This window comes from Thermobia domestica, chromosome 1 (assembly GCF_964235325.1).
Source record: "Thermobia domestica chromosome 1, izTheDome1.hap1.1, whole genome shotgun sequence".
NCBI lineage: Eukaryota > Metazoa > Arthropoda > Insecta > Zygentoma > Lepismatidae > Thermobia > Thermobia domestica.
This window is the reverse complement of record NC_137454.1, coordinates 289,743,647-289,764,083: the sequence shown is the minus strand read 5'-3', so window position 1 is coordinate 289,764,083 and position 20,437 is coordinate 289,743,647. Positions and strand designations below refer to the sequence as shown.

At 35.5% G+C, this 20,437-nt stretch overlaps 1 protein-coding gene across 1 annotated transcript in view; it reads right to left on the bottom strand.

Annotated features, from left to right (window-relative positions):
* Positions 1-20,437, bottom strand: part of LOC145667670 (uncharacterized) — a 98,487-nt gene that overhangs the window by 33,065 nt on the left and 44,985 nt on the right. Inside the window, exons 7-9 of the mRNA XM_081735130.1 lie at positions 18,667-18,814; positions 13,036-13,106; positions 7,594-7,624 (exon numbers count right to left, since the gene is read on the bottom strand). Of these exons, the coding sequence (XP_081591256.1) occupies positions 7,594-7,624; positions 13,036-13,106; positions 18,667-18,814 (250 nt within the window). The remainder of the gene's footprint in view (positions 1-7,593; positions 7,625-13,035; positions 13,107-18,666; positions 18,815-20,437) is intronic.

The window sequence follows — 20,437 nt, the reverse complement described above, 5'->3', positions numbered from 1 at the left end:
CTGTACTACAAATTATTTCTTTCTTCCATAAATTATAATAAAATATTATCTCTGTTTAAAGAAAATGATAGTTAATGTTAAGTCATTTTAATTCTTTTTCTCTGTAATAAGAACGTTATCCCTAGCAATATTTTTTATCTTTGTGCTATTGCGATTGGATGAAGTAAAATTCTATACGAAGCACTATTATTTCAGACATGCATTAATAACTAATGTATTGTTCTGTATGTAAGACAATGTGTATACTGAACATGTCTAGCGAAGGTGTTGTTTTAATACAGAATCTATAACTCAGCTTTTCAGTAGTCAACTTTATTGGGAATCCGAAGAACGAAGTTTAAAAAAAAAAAAAAAAAAATGTTGGACTTACCAGCGTGTGTGTGTTCGAATTCTGGACTAATCCAAATTATCCAGAGAAATCATTATATATTTCTTTGTTGCTATTTCAGATGTATCCTTTATCCAAGTCGTATGAAACGGAGACTTCATACATCGCTATACTTTGTATGAACTATGTTCCGTATTTACTTAATCACTTTGTAACTTTCTCTAGTGTTGACAAGGCCGCAGGTGTCAATCGAATAGTTTAGTGTTTCACACATGTCACCTTGTGACTAAGGTACGTCCTGTTGGTATATATATGGTACTGGGTTCAATTAGCGATAAAATACATTTTTAGCGTTAAACAAATGCAAAAATCTACACGAAATGAGATACCGTGATCTCTGACTTACGGATAACACCAAGCAACTAATGGTACTGAGTGTGATTGAGTTTACTAATTACTATTTGGCTAAAATCAGTGTTCCTTTATCTATAGTTCTTTTCGTGCTTTGAATTGCAAAGTTTGAAATAACCGTTTTAAATTATTGTGTATATATATCTTCCGAGTAATTCTGAGAATCATTGCTCTTTCTTTAAGCAATGTATGAGACTGTTAAATTGCTCTTTCCTTAAAATGTTGCACTAAGAAGGATGCATCCAGGAAAGTCCAAATTTGCAGAATGTCTATAGCAGGGAAGAATAAATATGTTTAGTCGATGGCTGCACAACGCCTCCGCTGTCACCACGTTGTCACACAGCGAATACAGCGAACGTTTAAGAGTATTCTGCACTTACTATTAGGTATCGGCCTGGGAACTTTGGCGCATCTACCCAGTCTCCTTCTTGGTGTTTCATTTTTAATGGCGAGTACTGAGTAGGAATAATATTGTAAGCGAATGCGTTTCCGGCTGACACCACACTTTTAATTATTGCGACATTTAAAAAACAATACCTGTTAATTAAAATGTACAGAGAAGTTATTTCTGGAAAATTCTATTCAGGCCTCTTGTGGTAACAACTGCACTTTAGTAGAAGATACTATTAAGGAAAAGAATGAGGTAAAATAATCTTTATATCGTACAAGCAATGGATGATAACAGCTTAATAAATGATTGTACGTAAATCTTGTTTGAGTTTGAATATAGGATTGTATAAGGCTGTGCATTTTGCATTATTATTGAGGTGCTGCAACTAACTAACTGCAAACCATATGATAAATTCTTACAGTAATATATCACATATTGATTTACTCTGTATGGAAACGAAAATAGTTTAATATATGGTTAACCTCCTTTGTGCCAGGGGCGGATCCAGAGGGGGGCGATCGGGGCGATCGCCCCCCCCCCACAAGAGGAAACTTTCTTATTTTATATATAAATAAACCCATCCATAACAAGTTTGGAGCTCTTAAAAGTAGCAGTATTACCGCCGACCGCCCCCCCCAGAAGTCCGTCCTGGATCCGCCCCTGCTTTGTGCCCATAATTTTAAAATTAACGTTTGTCACTTTTCAACACTTGACTTTGCAGTAACTTTCCAACGAATTAGCAGGAAGCCCAAACTTATAGGACACCCTGCAGGTAAATACATTTCTTTGGACAGTTTCACTGCTCCAAACTAAGATTTGAAAAGTGTAGTATTGTTAATTTTATTATTATTGGCACAAAGGAGATCAACCATATTTTAAGCTATTTTTGTTTTCATACAGAGTAAAACAATATTTGACAACATTACAGTAAGAATGTATCATGCACTTTGCAGTATGTTGCAGCACTTTAATAATGGTGCACTATACGTACACTCTAGATCCTGCATATGTCCGATCCATACATTACAAGAAGGCAATACGTATTCGATACAGGTAAAATCTGTATATTTCATATGGACAACCTATTAGCTATATACATCCAATCTATACATTACATATGGCCAACCTGTACGCGACATACGTATAATCTATATGCTGCATGCAGACAGTCTGTAAGCTACATATATGCACTCTGTATGGTGCATACGGATATTCTGTATGCTGTATCTGGACAAGCTGTGTGCGACATAAGGAAAATCTGTATAATACATACGTACAATACGTATACTGTATCTAGTCGTACGTATGGGGCACAAGTACAATATAGATGCTGTCTCGGGGTTGAACGCAAGAAACATACGTACAGAACGTATATTGCATACTTCTTGAAATCATGCTCCGTCCTGATAGTCAGTGTATGTCGTCATTATTAACCCACATGCTACATACGACCCTGACGTCACAAAGCTAGATATCACCTCCGTATATACTTGTTACTGCAGATGACGTCACACGAATGACGTCATTGCACTTATGCAGACAGTACGTATAATACATACTTTTTCAGCTATACGTTTGCTGCAGGATGTTATATACGGTTGTACGTTAAGTCCAGAAACTACAGGAATTACGAATGTAACCTACGTTTTTAAGTATGCCACCTACAATTTTTTTTCTCAGAGTGAGCTTCAGTGTTCATTGCGCGTCAAGGTAGTAAACTTTTTTTTATCGTTTGAAAATGAAATGAAAGTGAAATCTTTGAGTTTTACGTCTCACTCTTATGCGGTTAGGCTAAAGGAGATTGTGATGATGAAAAATGAAGGAAATGGTGGAATAAAGAAAGTGGGAGGAAACGGGAGAACCCCGAGAAAACCCACGAGCACGGTGTTTGTTCACCACAGAGTCCACATGGCGTAAGCTGGGATCGAACCAGTGACCTCAAGCACAGTAGGTGAACGCTCTACCACTGAGCCACCGCGCCCCTTCTTATTGTTTCAGGGTGCTTTTTGTATTATTATAATGTGGAAGTCATATACATTAACAATTCATTTATTTGCTCTGCGGAAGGTGTATATCTCCAAAGTATAGTGTGGATTGTGACGTTGTCATTCAAGGTTTGCTTGGAAAACCCTGTAATCAGTTTCTCTTCTCAGCAAAGTACCCTTCAAGCGACAGGTATAGCAAAATTCATAGATTACTTTATTACTCTGACCAGGAACGTACACAGGGGGTATGTTCTGACGGGCCGGTATCTCCTTCCAATATCCCGACTATTATATAAATTTAGTCTAATATTAGGGATCATTTACAATTTTAATATTATTTATTCTTATATTTAATTTGGAGCTCCCAAAAGTTTTGTATCTCTTAGAAATAAATTCCTCCTTGCATTAAAATAATGAACAACTAACTTTAATTAAGGTAATGCAGAAGTAATTTATAATTACTTGCTGCATTACATGTACAGTTGCACGTAAATTCTAATATCCAAATATGGCATGCACTTAAGTAGTTGTGTCATTGTACTGTTATATTATCTAATGTAAGCTGCGGCAAACATGAATACATTTACAGGATACGCCACTGTTTATTGCATATACAACTTAGCAGAACATAATATTCTTTGAAGTTTAGCAAAGTGAATTTAGAAATATCTACTGTATATGATTCATAAGGACTCTTCCTCCTCTCCTCATTATCTAGTTGAAACACAAATGGAAGAAATTCTGAAAAGCAACAGAAAGTGATTATATTTATTGTATCTTTTATTTTCGAGTTTCCGCCCTACTGTCGCGTTCTACACGCTAACGAAGATAGTATATGAATCATATGACTGAAATCGGTACAAATATGATAATAACCAAACAAAAAAAATCTTCCTTAGGACTTAAATCATTACTGATACATCTTGTGCGTGTTATCGTAGAACCTTCAACTACCTTTATATAGTCTGGCGGCGTTTTCTGAAGGGGGGCCTAGAAATTGAGTTAGAGAGTACAATATGTTACCCAGTGTCAACTGATATATTTTGATTTATGAGACCCTAAGGAACATAAAACGGCTTGTTGGCATTCTTTAATTTCTAAAATTACGTCAGGAGCCGTCATTTTGTAAAGTGATTGCAGTTGTCAGAAATACACTTCTTTATCTCTAAATATACATGAAAGGCGCTCAATATATGCGTATTTAGTATATGTTTGTATGATACGAGGTTGAATAAGTTAAGACAAATTATATAAAATGTGGTACTATGACACATAAAAATATTTTCAATATGTCGGCCAATAGTTTTCAAAATAACCTCGTATTTTTAATTATTAAGCTAGCCAAGTTTAATATCAAACAATATGTTTAAAGAGATGGAAAATTCAATGAAGATGTTTAAAATGAAGCAAAAAGCATGTCAAAAAATATGTATATTTCTTTATCAATTAAAAATTATACACTCAGTTGAAACCTTCACATGTTGCACTACTAACTCAATTTCAAATAAAGGTTTGTTTTTTTTCGAAATCGCTACTATAGCACTGTGATAGTCGTATGCGTTTTAACATAAGTGAAATATTAATAACATGACTCAAATAAGAACAGATACAGAATTTACACTTAATACCTAGTCCACAAGTATAAATTGTCACTTTACGATTATATAATTATTTTCTAATGTTAAAGTTCTTTATGTTTTAATTTATTTTCAGTTTCAATACTCTTAATTGAAGATGGAACTAGCTATTGATTATCTTCTAGGAAACAAGCTCATACATCTCTGAACTGGAAGAGGTGCGTCATTTGCCAAACTGAAATATGTGATGATCTTGGCAAGCTTGGGGAACAAGGTGTCTTGAAGCTGAAAGAAGCTGTAAAGGGCCGTATCTAGTACCATGACCAGAAAAATGTAGATATTTTGGTTAGACTTGAAGAAATTGACTTACAAGCAGAGCGGAATAACACTGATATATATTTTACCACCGTCGCTGCTATTCTGACATAACCAACAAAACAAGACATATCAAGACATAACAAAGTAAGTTCGAAAAATGTCAGAAAACACCACTAACACCTGCTATCTCAAAGCACGCACTCAGATAGAATACTATAAATATCGAGAAAAGATGAAACTCTTAATTGTCGATTATCGGGAATATTTGGTTTAGTCTCAGGTGATGCTAGATACCATCTACCGTTCTATGTGAAGAAGAACACACAGTACCGAAATGGTGATGCCTTAAAATATCCACATGAAAGAAGAAAAAGTCAAATTAGTTAAAGAAAATGTAGACATTTTTCATAGATTGCTGGTTGCTACAGAACCAGGTCGAGAAATAAATCTGAAATCTATTCTCGAACACGAGCTCCTTCAGTTCCATTGTCTATTCCTGATTCCAAGGGTGATCTTCGTACGACAAGTGGCAAGTCCGAATTCATTCACATCTTGGCAACTAGGGTAGTGACATCATCTCCATCATCTAGTGGTGAGTTCACATGCACTGTCATAGATGGACAACAACTTGTGCAGGCCTTGTGAAGAAATTCCAAGATGCTCTTCATTTAGGGAGTATGCAGACAGATACTCACAGAGAAGTTTTTCCAGAACTTAAGCACCAATTCTTCTAGTGTAGATGTTGTACTTCATTGATATTATGATATCTCCATCAAGTCGTCCACTCAAAAGAAAATACAAGGAACAGAAGGTTCTTCTATTAGATGAGTTTTTTTCCCTTAATGATGAGTAACCAATCGTAAAGAACTGGAACCTGTTCATAAATATGCCAGAAAATAAAGCTCATTTAGGAGAAGTTTTAACCGAACACTTGATTACAAAAGGCAAACAAATGGAAGGGTATGAAATAATAGTATCGGGTGGGTTTACTGAAGAGATTCAATGTTCAGCAGAGAAAAGTATCGATGCTAAAGTCGAACCACGAAGCAGGTGACACCGGAGTAATTCTTTATTGGGTTGATGTGTACCAAAGAGGTTTCAAACGTCTACTTGTTATTGCCAACGACACAGATACTCTTGTGCTCTTGCTGTAGTTTGCACATCCCCAACTCCCAAATTATATTGCCTTGCCTAATGAATTGAGACGTAATATCGCAGCCTTTCATAGCATTACAAGATGCGTTACAGTTAGTCATTTCCATGACATTGGGAAAAAGACTACATGGCATGTTTTTTAAGAACTGGCCCTTTCTCCTTGACGTTTGGGAAAAGGTGAATTGACCGAAGACACACCGACAAAAGCGAAGAAATTTGTCTGTCCCTATACCTTCCTTCATCATCACTTGGATCAAAAGCCATGTTTTCAGGAAATAAAGCAAAGATCTCGAGGCTCTTCCATCAACTGCTGAGACTCTACACAACCACATCCGGAGCTCACTACTAACTGTTTGACTGACGTCTGATGTTGCACAGCAATAACTGCCATCAGTGACCATCAATGGATGGAAACTGCAAGACGGTAAATTGAAACCGGTCCTTACAACGAAAGTTCTAGTGCTATCAGATTGCGATGAACTCGTGACATGCAAGTGTAGAAAATGTGCTACTGTAAAATGAAAATACATCACTAAAAATTACCTTCTACTAACGGAGCAAGTAATTATAGCACAGATTGCAAAAATCCTTTCTCAAGTAACATAGTTGATTATGATTATGTTGAGGTGGATTCTAACTATTCTTGTTTTGAATTTTATTTTTTCATGTTATAATCTCATTAAAACTGGTGTTGTTTTTCACATCATATATAATTAGTTGTTATTTATTTGCATCACTTAAAATTTTTGCAAAGTATTATAGACGCCGGTGAAATATTTATTTTGCATTTATTCACTTCCGTTTCCAAGAAAGAATCAATAGCGAACATTTGGTTTTGTCACCTACAATACCTAGTTTCACATGCTTTTTGCTTCATTTTAAACATCTTCATTGAATTTTGGATCTCTTTATACATATTATTTGATATTAAGCTTCGCTATCTTCATAAGTAAAAATACGACGGTCATTTTGAAAATTCTTGGCCGCCATATTGAAAATATATTTTATGAGTCCCAGTACCACAGTTTAAACAATTTGTCCTAACTTATACAACCTCAAATCATACAAACATATACTAAATATGCATATATTGAGCGCCTTTTTTATGTACATTTGCCTGATGTAATTTTAAAAATTAAAGAATGCCAACAAGCCATTTTATGTTCTCTAGGGACCCATAAATCAAAATATATCAGTTGACACTCGGTAACATGTTGTACCCCCTAAGCCCCTCATTACCCGATTTTGCCGCTAGAATAATATGGAATTTGGTTAATTCAAAAGCGTATTTTCCAGAGATCCTGACAAGTAATTCGGATCTGAACTATTCGAGTCTTCAATATGAGAATTTATCCTGGGAGAACCACCTATACTATGCATTACATTGATACACAAATTACATTAAAAACACAAAAAAATATACATTACCAAAGGAAGTCCTGTATTTCAGGGGACACTCCTGCAGAAAAACAAAACTGTTGATTATTTAAGGAAAATTAATATAATTCTGATAAAGCTAAACTAAACTTAGAACTTTAAGTGTGAAAATTTTTATAAATTTTGGAATGCAATTTTAAAGAGTCCGTGCGCCTCCTTAATCTTGCTAAATTAGCTCTCTGTTGTTGACTGAAACACAATGTTATACAAACACATAGAGTATACGATAATGTATTGTGTAAATATAAAGCATGGTTTGAGTAGTGTAAATTAATTCATATGATCAAAGTTTATTTATTTAGCCTTATTTTGCATGGTGAATTTAAGGCTAACCATGCCTTGTCATCCACTTAACCATGATGGTATAAATTGAGTTGAGTTGATTTTGAGTTCCTTTCAGCAGCGAGGCTATATGAGACGGGACCAATTGATTAACGTGGAATCTGAACAACACGAGCTTCTTCCGGGAATCGAACCCAGGTCTACCAAGGCAGTATAAATTGTACAGTACAGTTATAAGTATTAAAAACAAACTGGAAATAATATACAATTACACACAAAAACTGATATATGTGTATAAGCAAGGAGATACAGACTAAAGTTCCCACTTATTTCTTCTTCTTGTTTACCTCAACCATAGGTTGGTGGGCAACATGAAAATTTTAAAACTTTTCTCTCCGTTAGAAGAGCTGTTTTATACTCCTGCATCTAGATATTCTATTCTTGATCTTCCTTTTCCTGGTTTTCCTTCTGCCTTTCCCTCCATCAGCACGGTGATCCAATCGAAATGCCAAATAAGATGGCCAAGCATGCTGTTTCTTCTATTTCCTATTATCTTCATGATTTGTCGTTCTTCATGAGCTTCCTTTAGTACGTCTTCATTCCATTTCCTTTCTGTCCATAATATGCGCAGCATTTTGCGCCAACACCAAATTTCAAATGCTTCCAGCTTGGATATTTCAGCTTTTCTCAATGTCCACGTCTCTGATCCGTAAAGTACCACGCTCCATACCAGTGTCTTAATAAATCGTTACGAACGTCTAACGACACATTTCTTGATTAGTAGTCATCTTTTCCTATTAAATGCTTGTTTAGCCTGTGCTATTCTGGAACTCACGTCTTTTTCACTTCTTCCGTAAAAGTATATTAGACTTCCTAAATAGGGGAACGTCTTAACAAGTTATTTATTAAGCGAGTACAAATTACCTGACTTTTCCAGATTTTCCAAGTCACGATTTACAAATTTCCAGATCTATATATAACGTAAAAAAGCAACTATATTTTCACGAGCAGGAGGTTTCTCATCTACTATGCATGACATATTTAAAGAGTGTGTAGGTAAAGAAATTAAGCAAAAGAAACTAACTTATTTTATAAAATATTTACTACCAAATAACCGGGTACGGTAAAAGAGAAATGCGCTCTGAAAAGTAAAACTCCGTACATAAAACTTCCTACTTCCGCATTTATTTATTTATTAAGTTTTACATGAATGCTGCTTTTGACTTTTCAACGTTTTAGAGATTTTTCAGATCGATGGGAACTGTGCAGAATAATAGTACTAATGGAAGAAAACCATATATTACACTCACGGTGTACACACACACACGCATATATATATATATATGGAGGTGTATGTGCGTGTTTGTACAGTGACGAAACTAACGGGCCCGCAAAGAGGACCAATTTAAGTATCGAAGAGTAACTTTCTAATGTTATGATTTTAAAATTAACATTTCAGATTTCATTTTATTACACACTTTTTCCCCGTATATATTCTTCTGTAGTCTTCTAGTATTTTTAGGTTAGTGCTTAAAAAGCAATTTAATTTATCAGGAATACTCTGAATAGAGACAAATAATAAAGAAAAAGGACTTGACAATATCCAATAAGTTTCAGCTGAGAGTGAACTAAATTTTACTTTATTGCTTGATAACAATGAGAACAAAATCAAGTTGGACATAATAATAGTAATGTTTAATTTTTGTATAATATGGGCACAAAGTGACTGAATAGATGGAACAACCGAAGTCCAAAATGTTCTATATTCCTGTATAAAATTTAGTTGTCTTTATGAACATGGGAAGAGTTTTGATATTTGCGCGGCGAGCATGCATCCTTAGTTACGTAACTGTACGTGCACACGCAAGATTCATAGACAACTATAAATATGTATATAATATATTAAGATAAGCTTGAAAGATTATAAACACAAAACAAAAAAATCAGCATTTTTATAATCATGTTTCAGATTGCTTGTTTGGAAAGTTAGTTTTTTTCTTTTCTTTCATCAGTTATTTTCCAAGTGTGAATTTCCCACGAACAATCACTCAGGTAAGTTCTCTGTGCACATGTATAATGTCAAACTTAAGGGTTTGAGGTTTTCACCGGTTCTTAAATGTAGAGTTTGAGAAGAATAGTTCCTACGATATCTAGTAAGAAATTGAAATGGAGCAAGAAACATCTGTGTTTATCGATAAATACACAACAATTCTGAAACATTTTGTATTTGTAATTGGTTATGTATCACTAGCTACAGAATTACTGATTCATAGGTGGTAATGCAATAAATAACCTTTGCTAAAGACGAAACAAATAGAAACTTCGGTTCTCCAACTATTGTCATTGTACTCAATAGAATATTGCTATAACAAATAATTATTATTTAAATTAGATACCAGTGCCGACACCAACTTTGATTTCTTGCAAGCAAAGGGGCAGAGACGTTCTGAGGGTACAACATTTTTTTAAATATAAGATTATATTACTTGACCTACATTACAATACAATGTAAGAGTAAACGGGGGCGCCCCCTTGCCCCTTTTCTAGAATCGTCACTGTTAGATACATACACACACTAAATAATTTTTGAACAAAAGAAATTTCCCGAAACCTGTGGCGCGATCCTGCATGTCTGTATGTCAGATGTTTTAGAAAGGAAGATAGATATTAGGAAGGAAGAAACAGGAAATATCCTGTTTTTTGTACGAGAAGGTACACATTATTGTGCACCATCCGAATTCAAGACCGACGTAAATAGACCCTGCTTTCATTACTTCCAGTGTTTCGTAGGCACGTTAAGAAAATTAGTCAATCAATCATAAAAGAAAATAAAGCGTGTTTCTATCGTAAGAAATTTTCACCATTCAGAATATTTTTATATAATTATACTCGTATACCCAGTGCCGTGCCGTGTAAAATCAGTGCCAGGGGCGAGAGTTCACGACGGCGCCCCCGTACATATGAGTGAGGTCGACATACCAGCTGTGAAGCACCACCATGTTTGGCGCGAGGCGTAAGAAAATTTTCAAAAATAAATCTTACTTTTCCTTGATTTTGAGCACTCTTTATTACATTTTTCCTTCCATTTCATATATATCTTTTCTCTTTTCTGCCGAATTTTGCGACCCCTTACTTCATCGCCCGAGGCCATCGTCCCGCTCCCACCCGCCCACGGAACTCTACATACATCGAATAATGTACACTTATACGTAGATCTGAACTGTCTCTCATTATTACAATAAAATCAGTTACCTTTTGCTAGCGAATTTTCATTTAGTAGACGACACTTTCCAATTTCTTTCAGTTAGAAAGTTGAAAGAATAGTTATGTATTTGAATACTCAAATGTAGATATTAAATTGAATATTCTTGGAAAAAGGTAGTTCTCCTTAAGTCATTGTTGGACATTACCAAAGAAGAAATAATAGGATTTAACTCACATTTGCAGAATGTGTAGAAGATGGAAGGATAGCACAGTAATTAGCAGTACGGCTCTGTAACCTATCACGTGCGCTGACCTGGTCCCATATAATCAGGAAACTAAAGCAGGTCAGAGCTACAGTACAGTAAGGAGTCGAGTGTTAACGTGACGTGACAGTGTTGAACAATACCTCGGTGGCAGCATTTTAAACAGGTTTCTGCTTTTCATCATGGAAGAATTATACTGTATATTGAGATAGCTAATTATCCTTCACGATATTGGTCGGTATACAGACACAGTGGTGGGAATGTGAACTAGATGGCTTCATGGAGGCAACACACAATATGTGCAGATTCCCAGTGGCCTCGACATAACACGGACCGTGAGGATAAGCTTCTTGTGTGTATGGCTAGGACAAATCGGAGAGCTACACTCCGAACACCATTACCCGAATTTAAAGTTGTTGTCCAGCCACTAGTGTCCTACGAACAGTTCAACGACATCGAACGGGGTGTGGCATAATAATACGGTAACTGTTGTCAGTTTATTGAAGTTTGCGTTCTGTTCAGCACCTAGGCTATATGAGACGGATATACAATTGAAAGTGAGATCTTTCCATCGTAATGTGTTCAAATTTTTAAAGACTGTCTTGCCGGAAATCTAACATTGGACCCCGTGCACTAATGGGGAGCGCGCTAGCCACTATACGTGCCGGGAGGGCTACGGTATCTATTGCTGTCGCTTCCTTTGATCGGCTGCAATGGTGTCGCGAATTGTAAATTGAGGACCAAACGGCATGACCTCCTTTCCTCGGTGAAATCCAGCTTCTGTCTGCAGCATCATAAAGATCATGTTTGGTAGTAAAGTAACAACAAGCTTCAAACTCCTTCATTCTGTATTGTCATAACAGTCTGGCATCATTGTATAGAGCAGGGATGCAAATAACCACGGAGTAAAATGTTGTTGCTTATTAGCATCCCTGGTATAGAGTGTTATTTGATACGTGCTTGCTTGCGTTTTGTACCTGTTGACGAGTCTTTGATCATTCGATGGTACATCAAAGAGGAGTTGGAATCGGTTGTGACCCTTGTACTAGGTTCTGCATGAAAATATTTTTCAACAGGATGACGAACGACAGCGTGCAGTACACAATGTTCTTGGATGGACAAGACGTTCCACTGCTTCCATGATCATTAAGTTCACCTAAACGTTTATCAAAACTAAACAATTCTGACCTATGATTACACCATAGACTTTCCCCAGCAGTCGTTGATGTGCTTATTAGTGTGTCGCAGGCGCATGCTTGCGATTCCGCAGGAGGGTCTTTAATTGTCATCTTTTCTATCACTCGTCGTGTCTTAGCAGCTTTGGATGTCCATGTTAATCTACGTGCTATTGACTCTGCACTTTCTGCAAGGTTCTTTCTGTCTGCCAAACATCGTACAAAGCAGTAATTCTAATCATTTCATACTAAGAGCTTAAACTATCTCTATCATACTGGAGGTTGTTATATCTTATTCTTGGTGTTTCATTTTTAATGTCCAGCAGTGTGAACAATCGTTAATATACATAAAATATGTAAACTGAAAACGCACAAATTTACTTCCCAATGTTATACTTTTTAAATACTAAACTTCTAAGTAATTAGAATATTTTGTTACAAATTTTTACACACTATAGCTATCATACAACAAATATTTTAGATAATTTTCACGCAGAGTTTCTACGTACCTTTTTCATTTTTCCGACTACGCAATACAACATTGCAGATGCAGTTATACAGGTATCAACTTTTGATAAATCTGCAATAAACAAATAATGTTTAACATACATCTTTTACATTCTATAGTGATCTTAGAAATGGCACTATTAAGTTATAAAATGTAAATAAACTATCTATAGTATGTTTCCATTTCAATTTTTTATAGCATTGTCCTTTGTATAGTTTAAAATGAGTGAAAATCTCTACCGACTGTCTCTAGTATTTCGCTCTCAATTCACGACACTTAGGAATTTTAACCTTCCATAAATCTTGAAGTAGCTGTCATTGGTTTAAATGGCCTAACGGCGATGTGTAATCCAGAAAAATAAACTTTAATTACATTTACTCTATATCAATACAGTTTACATGTTATTCTGATTATATGAGAAGCAGTTACTTTTGAAATGTTAATATGATAGTTTTCATATTAGGTAAGAGCAGAGTAACGGCGGTCAGATATTATTGCCGGTCAGTAATGTTATTATATAACGGTGAATCACAGACTACAGGTGCTCTGCCTGCCGAGTCCCCAATAATAAGAATTCCTTCCCAGATCGCAGTCTTTATTTAAATACAATAGTGAAAAGTGTGTTTTGTCATTTTCTGATCAAAAAATAAGTGACATTTCCAGACTCGTTGTTCGATAGTGCTGCAATTTGTACACACAAGACTTTGGGGTGTTTGCTTGAAGGTACGTATTCATTTTTCCTCGATTGAACTATATGTAAGTCATTAGTTGAAGAGATTAATAAATATACGTTTCAAAAAAGGCAGTAACTCGATAAATATGATCAGTATTATCTTCTTGAGTCTTGAATAGTATTCTTACATCTCATTTCAGATCCCTTTTAAGTGGACAAGACAAACAGACAAAGGGAAATTTTCAACACAGTGGCTGGAGAACGCTGTTGTTGCTATAACAGGAGAGGTATCGATTCGGAACATAGCCAAGATTAATGGAATTTTCTTTAAAGCCTTACAACAGCGAGTGAAGAAAGATGTTTTAAGCTCTCCAAGATTTAGGAGAAAAAAATACTTTCTTCCAAACCATGAGCACTTTCTTGCGAATTATGACAAATTACTGTCAAAAATATTCAACGGGTTTTCATCTATTCAGTTGAGGTACATAGCTTTTGAATATGCCGAACGTAATATCGTAAAAGATTGTTTTAATGAAGCAAATAAGATTGATGGGAAGAATTGGCGGTATCCTTAAATTTCGTAATATTACCGTCCTGAAACCTGAAGCTGTCAGTGTAGGTGGAGCTATGAGAATTGGCTCAATTGCCAGTTAAGAAAGAGGGGAAGACTATAACAGTTTTATGAGCTATGAGCTTCAGAGATCAGTTCGTGCTACCGAAATTGATATATCCTCGAAAGCGCATGACACTATTGCTCGAGAAAAACGTTCACCCGGTTTCATTTATCAATGCAGTAAATCAGGATGAAAAAAAAAGAGCTATTCGTGATGAAAAGCAGAAAGTTTCAGAAGATAGTTCTTTATTATATTCCAGAATTTTTTCATAAGGCATATTGCAATCATGGCGATTATTGCAAAAGCAACTGCTGGGTTTCAAGCCACAGGTATCAATGCACTAGTTTCTAAAACAATATTAAAGAAATCTCCAGATACGCTCGTTTGTGTAGATGATGCATCTCCAGCAGCTGATCACTCAGAATCAGGATCGCTGTTATCTTCTCATCCACAAACAGACAACAAACCTGATTCACTGCAGCAAGGACGCTCACTACGTACGCAAGAACGCTCAGAAGGATACGTAAACTTAGTTCTACATAGTTTAAACAACCTGAAATGTTAGTCCCAATAGAAGACATCTGCAATCTCCCAACGACAAGCACGGAGTTTCGTGGAAAAGGGGAGAAAATAAGACATTATCAAATATTAAGGGTCGCGGTGACTCAGTGGTAGAGCGTTCACCTCTGGTGCTTGGAGTCCCGGGTTCGATCCCAGCCGCCAAGTGAACTTTGTGGTGGACGAACACCATGTGCGTGGGTTTTCTCGGGGTTCTTCCGTTTCCTACCACTTTCTTCATTCCACGATTTTCATTCATTACTTATCATCCCGTCTCCTTTAGCCTAACCGGCATAACCGTGGGACGTAAAACTCAAAGATTTCATTTCATTGCATTGCATTATCAAATATTAACGCCTATACCAATGAAACACCAACTTGAAAAGAAGAAAGAAAACTGATTTGAGAAGTCTAGTAAGAAAAAGGAGAGAAAGGAAAAAGAACTATTCAAGAAATGTAAAATACAGAGCAAGAACGAAAATGAACGTAAGTGAAAGAAATACGAGTACTAAATAAAGATCTACAGAAGGATTTTGATAGCTTTTCAAAAAGCTGTTCACTTAGCGAAAGCCAAATATGTGAAGATGCTTCTGATGAAAGATCTCCGCCTCATTTGTGAAGAGTTTGGAAGAGACAGTGAGGTATGGTTTCACTATATAGGGTGCGGATTATGGTAACATCAAAATGTGGTGGTTGGGACACTGCAGAAGGATAGACTTGTGACAGATGCAATTCAAAAGGTTGTCTCACAAAAAATGGTTTTAAAGATAGTAGCGTCATGTTATATATATAAGCTTAAGGTATAAGTGAAAATAAATTAAGAACAAATAAGGAATAAACAAAGTCAATACCTGTATGGATAACAATAAGCAAATGATATAAAATGTCATGACCAATCAGTACGGGATTGTGTAGCTACTTTTGGTCCACTCTGTACATTACTATTGCCATGCAGTTTATAAATACTATAGCTAGGTTCCTATTGCTATTACTAATAACATAACAAATAATTCGATTGTACAAGAAAGATACGCCAACATTTAAATAATTAAAATTGTTTAGTATCTTGAAAGTATACCTACTGAAGCAAGCCTGCTCAAAAACAGCTAAGCTTTTAGTATTTTTATTGTAAAGACCTTTTTAAAAATTGATTTTTGGTCTAAACTTTGAAATTATGTTAAGATAACTACATTTTAACATATAAGACATATGTAAATGAATATTTAATCACATATGTACTATTCTACCCCATAAATTCTATGTAAAAGAAATATATACTAATCAATATTTTACTAGTGGACATAATTAGCCCTTTCTTTCTTTTCCATATAGTTATACATAAGGTAAGCAGCATAATTATTATGAAATAAATTGTTCTTATATTAAACTGTATTGTGTAAGAACTAGTGCTCTCAACGGGTCGGGTCGGGTCGGGTTGAAGACCGACCCGACCCGACCCGTGACCCGAATTGACTGACCCGACCCGACTGACCCGAACCGTGATCCGATCTGTTTGACCTGACCCGATAACCCGACCCGAGCTGACCCGGTTGACCCGACCCGACAACCCGACCCGAGCTGACCCGACTGACCCGACCCGACAACCTGACACGACAACCCGACCCGAACTGACCCGACTGACCCGACCCGACAACCCGACCCGAGTTGACCCAACCCGACCCGTTTGAGAGCACTATGGTCACGACACTGGGTGAACGCGAAAATGCACTCACATTGGGAAACTAGTTTTAAAAGCATAATTTTAGAAAATAAAGCATAAAGCATAATTTAAAATATATAGCACAATTCTTGGAAAATTCTCTTTAACTGAAAGTTTAACATACTGTGTTAATATTTTTTAAAGCCGATATTTACAATGCAAAATCATTGAGAACATACCAATGCAACAATGAAGAGCTTATTTTCATTTCTGTAAACTTTCCGGTGTAATCGTTTGATGTGGAGAAAAGAAAGTAAAAGAAGACATTTTTCCGCCAACAATGAATAGTATGCAAGAACTCCATACTATATTGTTACAGTGACGACGCCAGCTTTAAGTTCATAGGAGGGCAAAGGAGGGGTAGATACATTTTCTGGGGGCGGCTATTTGCCATACCAAAAATGACATATTTATTACGTTTGACTTATTTTACATTACATTGTGTATTTCGTTACTGTTTTTATGTTAGATCTATATGATTATAAATTAAACTTATTTCAAATAAAATTTGTAACTAACAAATAAGTAACGTCTGCACATGAAATATTTTTCAATGAAACTTTTGAAGCCTAAACATAAATTGAATTACTTTCGCGTATGCTACAAGTAACACATTCGTCTATATGCTACGTATCTCTCTCTCTCTCTCTCTCTCTATATATATATATATATATATATATATATATATTGGAAATGTCCCCCTCAAAATCCTCTTGGGCCCTTCATTGCCCCCCCCAAAAAAACTCTAGCTACGCTACTGGACACCATGCACCAGAGATGAATTCTCTATCACTGAGCCACCGCGGCCCTGCTTGGGCTTGGTCGTCCATATCCAATCTCTCTTTTGGCGTTGCTTAAACAACTTCTAGTTTCGCTCTAAATCCAGACTCCATATTGGCGTAGATATTAATATTACAGTCGATTGGTAAAATCAATCTTCCACATTTAAAAATTAAAGTACACACAAGTAGAAAAATAAGCATTTATCATAAAAACACTAGCTGCAAGTGTTCAAAATAGATTTATGGTTTCTATAAAATCAATTGAAAATTGCTATTTTTAATTAGGCAGCTAGTGGAAAACAGCAGCTTTCGACTCCAGCCGAGTTTAAACTCAACCTAAACTCAGTTGATCAAAGTGAACTGACCCGACTGACCCGACCCGACAACCCGACCCGATAACCCGACCCGAGCTGACCCGATTGACCCGACCCGACAACCCGACCCGAGTTGACCCGATTGACCCGACCCGACAACCCGACCCGAGCTGACCCGACTGACCCGACCCGACAACCCGACCCGATTAGCCTGACCCGACAACCCGACCCGAGCTGACCCGACTGACCCGACCCGATAACCCGACCCGAGTTGACCTGACCCGACCCGTTTGAGAGCACTAGTAAGAACTGACCGCCATTATCCGCATGGAGGAAATGCCGGTCAAATTTATTATTTTACTTGTTCAGGTTTATGCGATGGGAGATACTTCACAGAATATTCAGATTTGTTTTACACAGAGTATATATTTCAGCTTAATTTTTTTTCATTGAAAAAAGTTTGAATAACTGGATCCGTTTCTGCAGTATAACGAATTGCGCTTATATTATCGTCAGCATCCTAATCTTCCCTACTCTAAAAACATCTCAAATTCTTTGAGAAAGCATGAAACGAATTTTTTTTTATCACACAGCATATACAATATTGACGAAAATGCACATATATAAACAAATAAAATATCACTCTAATTAATTACTTACCGCAAATTACAAGTAGTAGTTTCTTATCTTATTCGTGACGTCCAAAGTTCCAATGCTATGTCGCTTATCCTATTTAATGCACATATTTGTTTCGTTACCTCTGATCTCTGTCTGTGATTTTGTAAATGTATTTCCAACTCATATCAATGCTAATATTTGATACTTATAAATTAATAAGCTTTTTAAAAATATATTGACTGAATGAATTCAATTATGCGTACTGTTATTTTATAGACTTACAGCCATAATTGTGTATGAAATACAATCAACTCCTTTCCCTTCATTAATGCAAAATGATATCCTCCCTTTACCTTTTCCTTTGAATTCGTTTTCCATTTCTTCGAAACAGGCATCTACTGAAGAATTGATGGCTGGAAACCATAATTGGTCATTGTCAACCATTTGCTCCTTCATGAAAGTTAGCATCTTGTCCTTTATTGGAAATCTCTTCTTGTTTAACTATAACATAAAGGATAGTATAAGCTGTAAAGTAATATCATACCTAATGTAAATACCTAATGTAATGGCTTGCCAGATGTTCAAATCATATGTTCGTAAGAAATTGAAAAGTTCTCTTGATTTGGGTAGCTTGTCCGAAATGTATATTTGTGTATTTACTTGATTAACGATTCTTTTAACCCTCACATAACCAAGTGGAGTAACTGAGTAAGTTATTTCAGGTTACAATTATAATTTTTTTATGGTAACATTTTAAATATTCATACTTCTGTGTTGGTTACTAGGGTTTCTGTTTTTATCTCCATGTCTGACCTTTCTAATTTTGTTTTACCAATCCTAAAGTTCAACTTTGGTTTTTAATAATGTGATATATTTAAAGTCCCTAAATAGAATGTTGAATATTTTTTCAGTCAGTATTTTATAGTACGTAACGTAATTATTGTACCTTTTGTGTTGTTTAGTTGAGTACATTAGAAATAAATCCGAAGAAACTAGGAGAACTCTGTTAAGTATTCCACTTACACGTTTCCGTAATAATAAAAATCATGTCATACAACCACAAAATCATATCTAATAGAAAATCATAAAATCCCACAAAATGTAGTTTACATATATGTGCATACAATATTTCTAACAAAAATATAAGTAAGAAGTATTATATATAGTACAAAAATATAAGTAAAAGATCAAGAACATATCAGGGTAAAAATGTTACAAAAGCCATAACCCTATAACCATAGATTTAATGAAGTAAATGTATTTGATTGCATGAACTCTTTTAAAACTAGTTTATTTTGTTTATTATTATTATTATTATTATTAATAATAATAATATTAAGTAATAGTAGTGGTAGTAGTATTTAATCATCATCTCTTTACATTTCTCTATTTTGCTCTTCATTCATTTAGCATTTTCATGACCTCTGCTTTAATTTTTATAGATATTTTTTGTTTTATTCTATCATTGTATACACTCTTATTAGATTTATACTTTTTAGGAATCTTATATTGTATCATTGTTCTATCTTGTGATTCTTCTTATGAGAAGCCATGGGGATTTAATGATGGGAGCAAATAGCCTCGCATCTGATGTCTCCATTTAATATGTTAATTGCTCCTATTCAATTAATCAGTATTTTAAAACTAGACGTAATTCGTTAAAATGGTTGATTTTTAGTATGCACCGTAAAATAAAGGAAATGCCTAGTGTAGACAAACATGTTCATTCTCTAGGTTTCACAAACTGGGGGCAAAATACCAGTATGGAAAGCTAGTACACAACAGAATGAGCTCTTATCCTCAGAGTTTCTAAATTTCATCTATCAGTGGCAATTATGTTACACTTTCGTCTTAACTTCTACAGCTCTAAATTTTACGTAGAATATGCGTATTTCTTTATATATATACAGGGTGTTAATGAACTATACTGACAAACTGTAAGAAGTGAGTTCTCACACTGAAACAAGAAAAAATGTTCCTATGGACCTGTGTGGAAAAGTGCATAGTTTCAAAGGCTGTTCAAAATTGTTGGAAAGCTAAATTGTCATATAAGTGTGAAAACATGGGTTATTCCGAACACAAGGAACCATGACACTGGAAGTTCTTAACATTTCCCACCAAAAC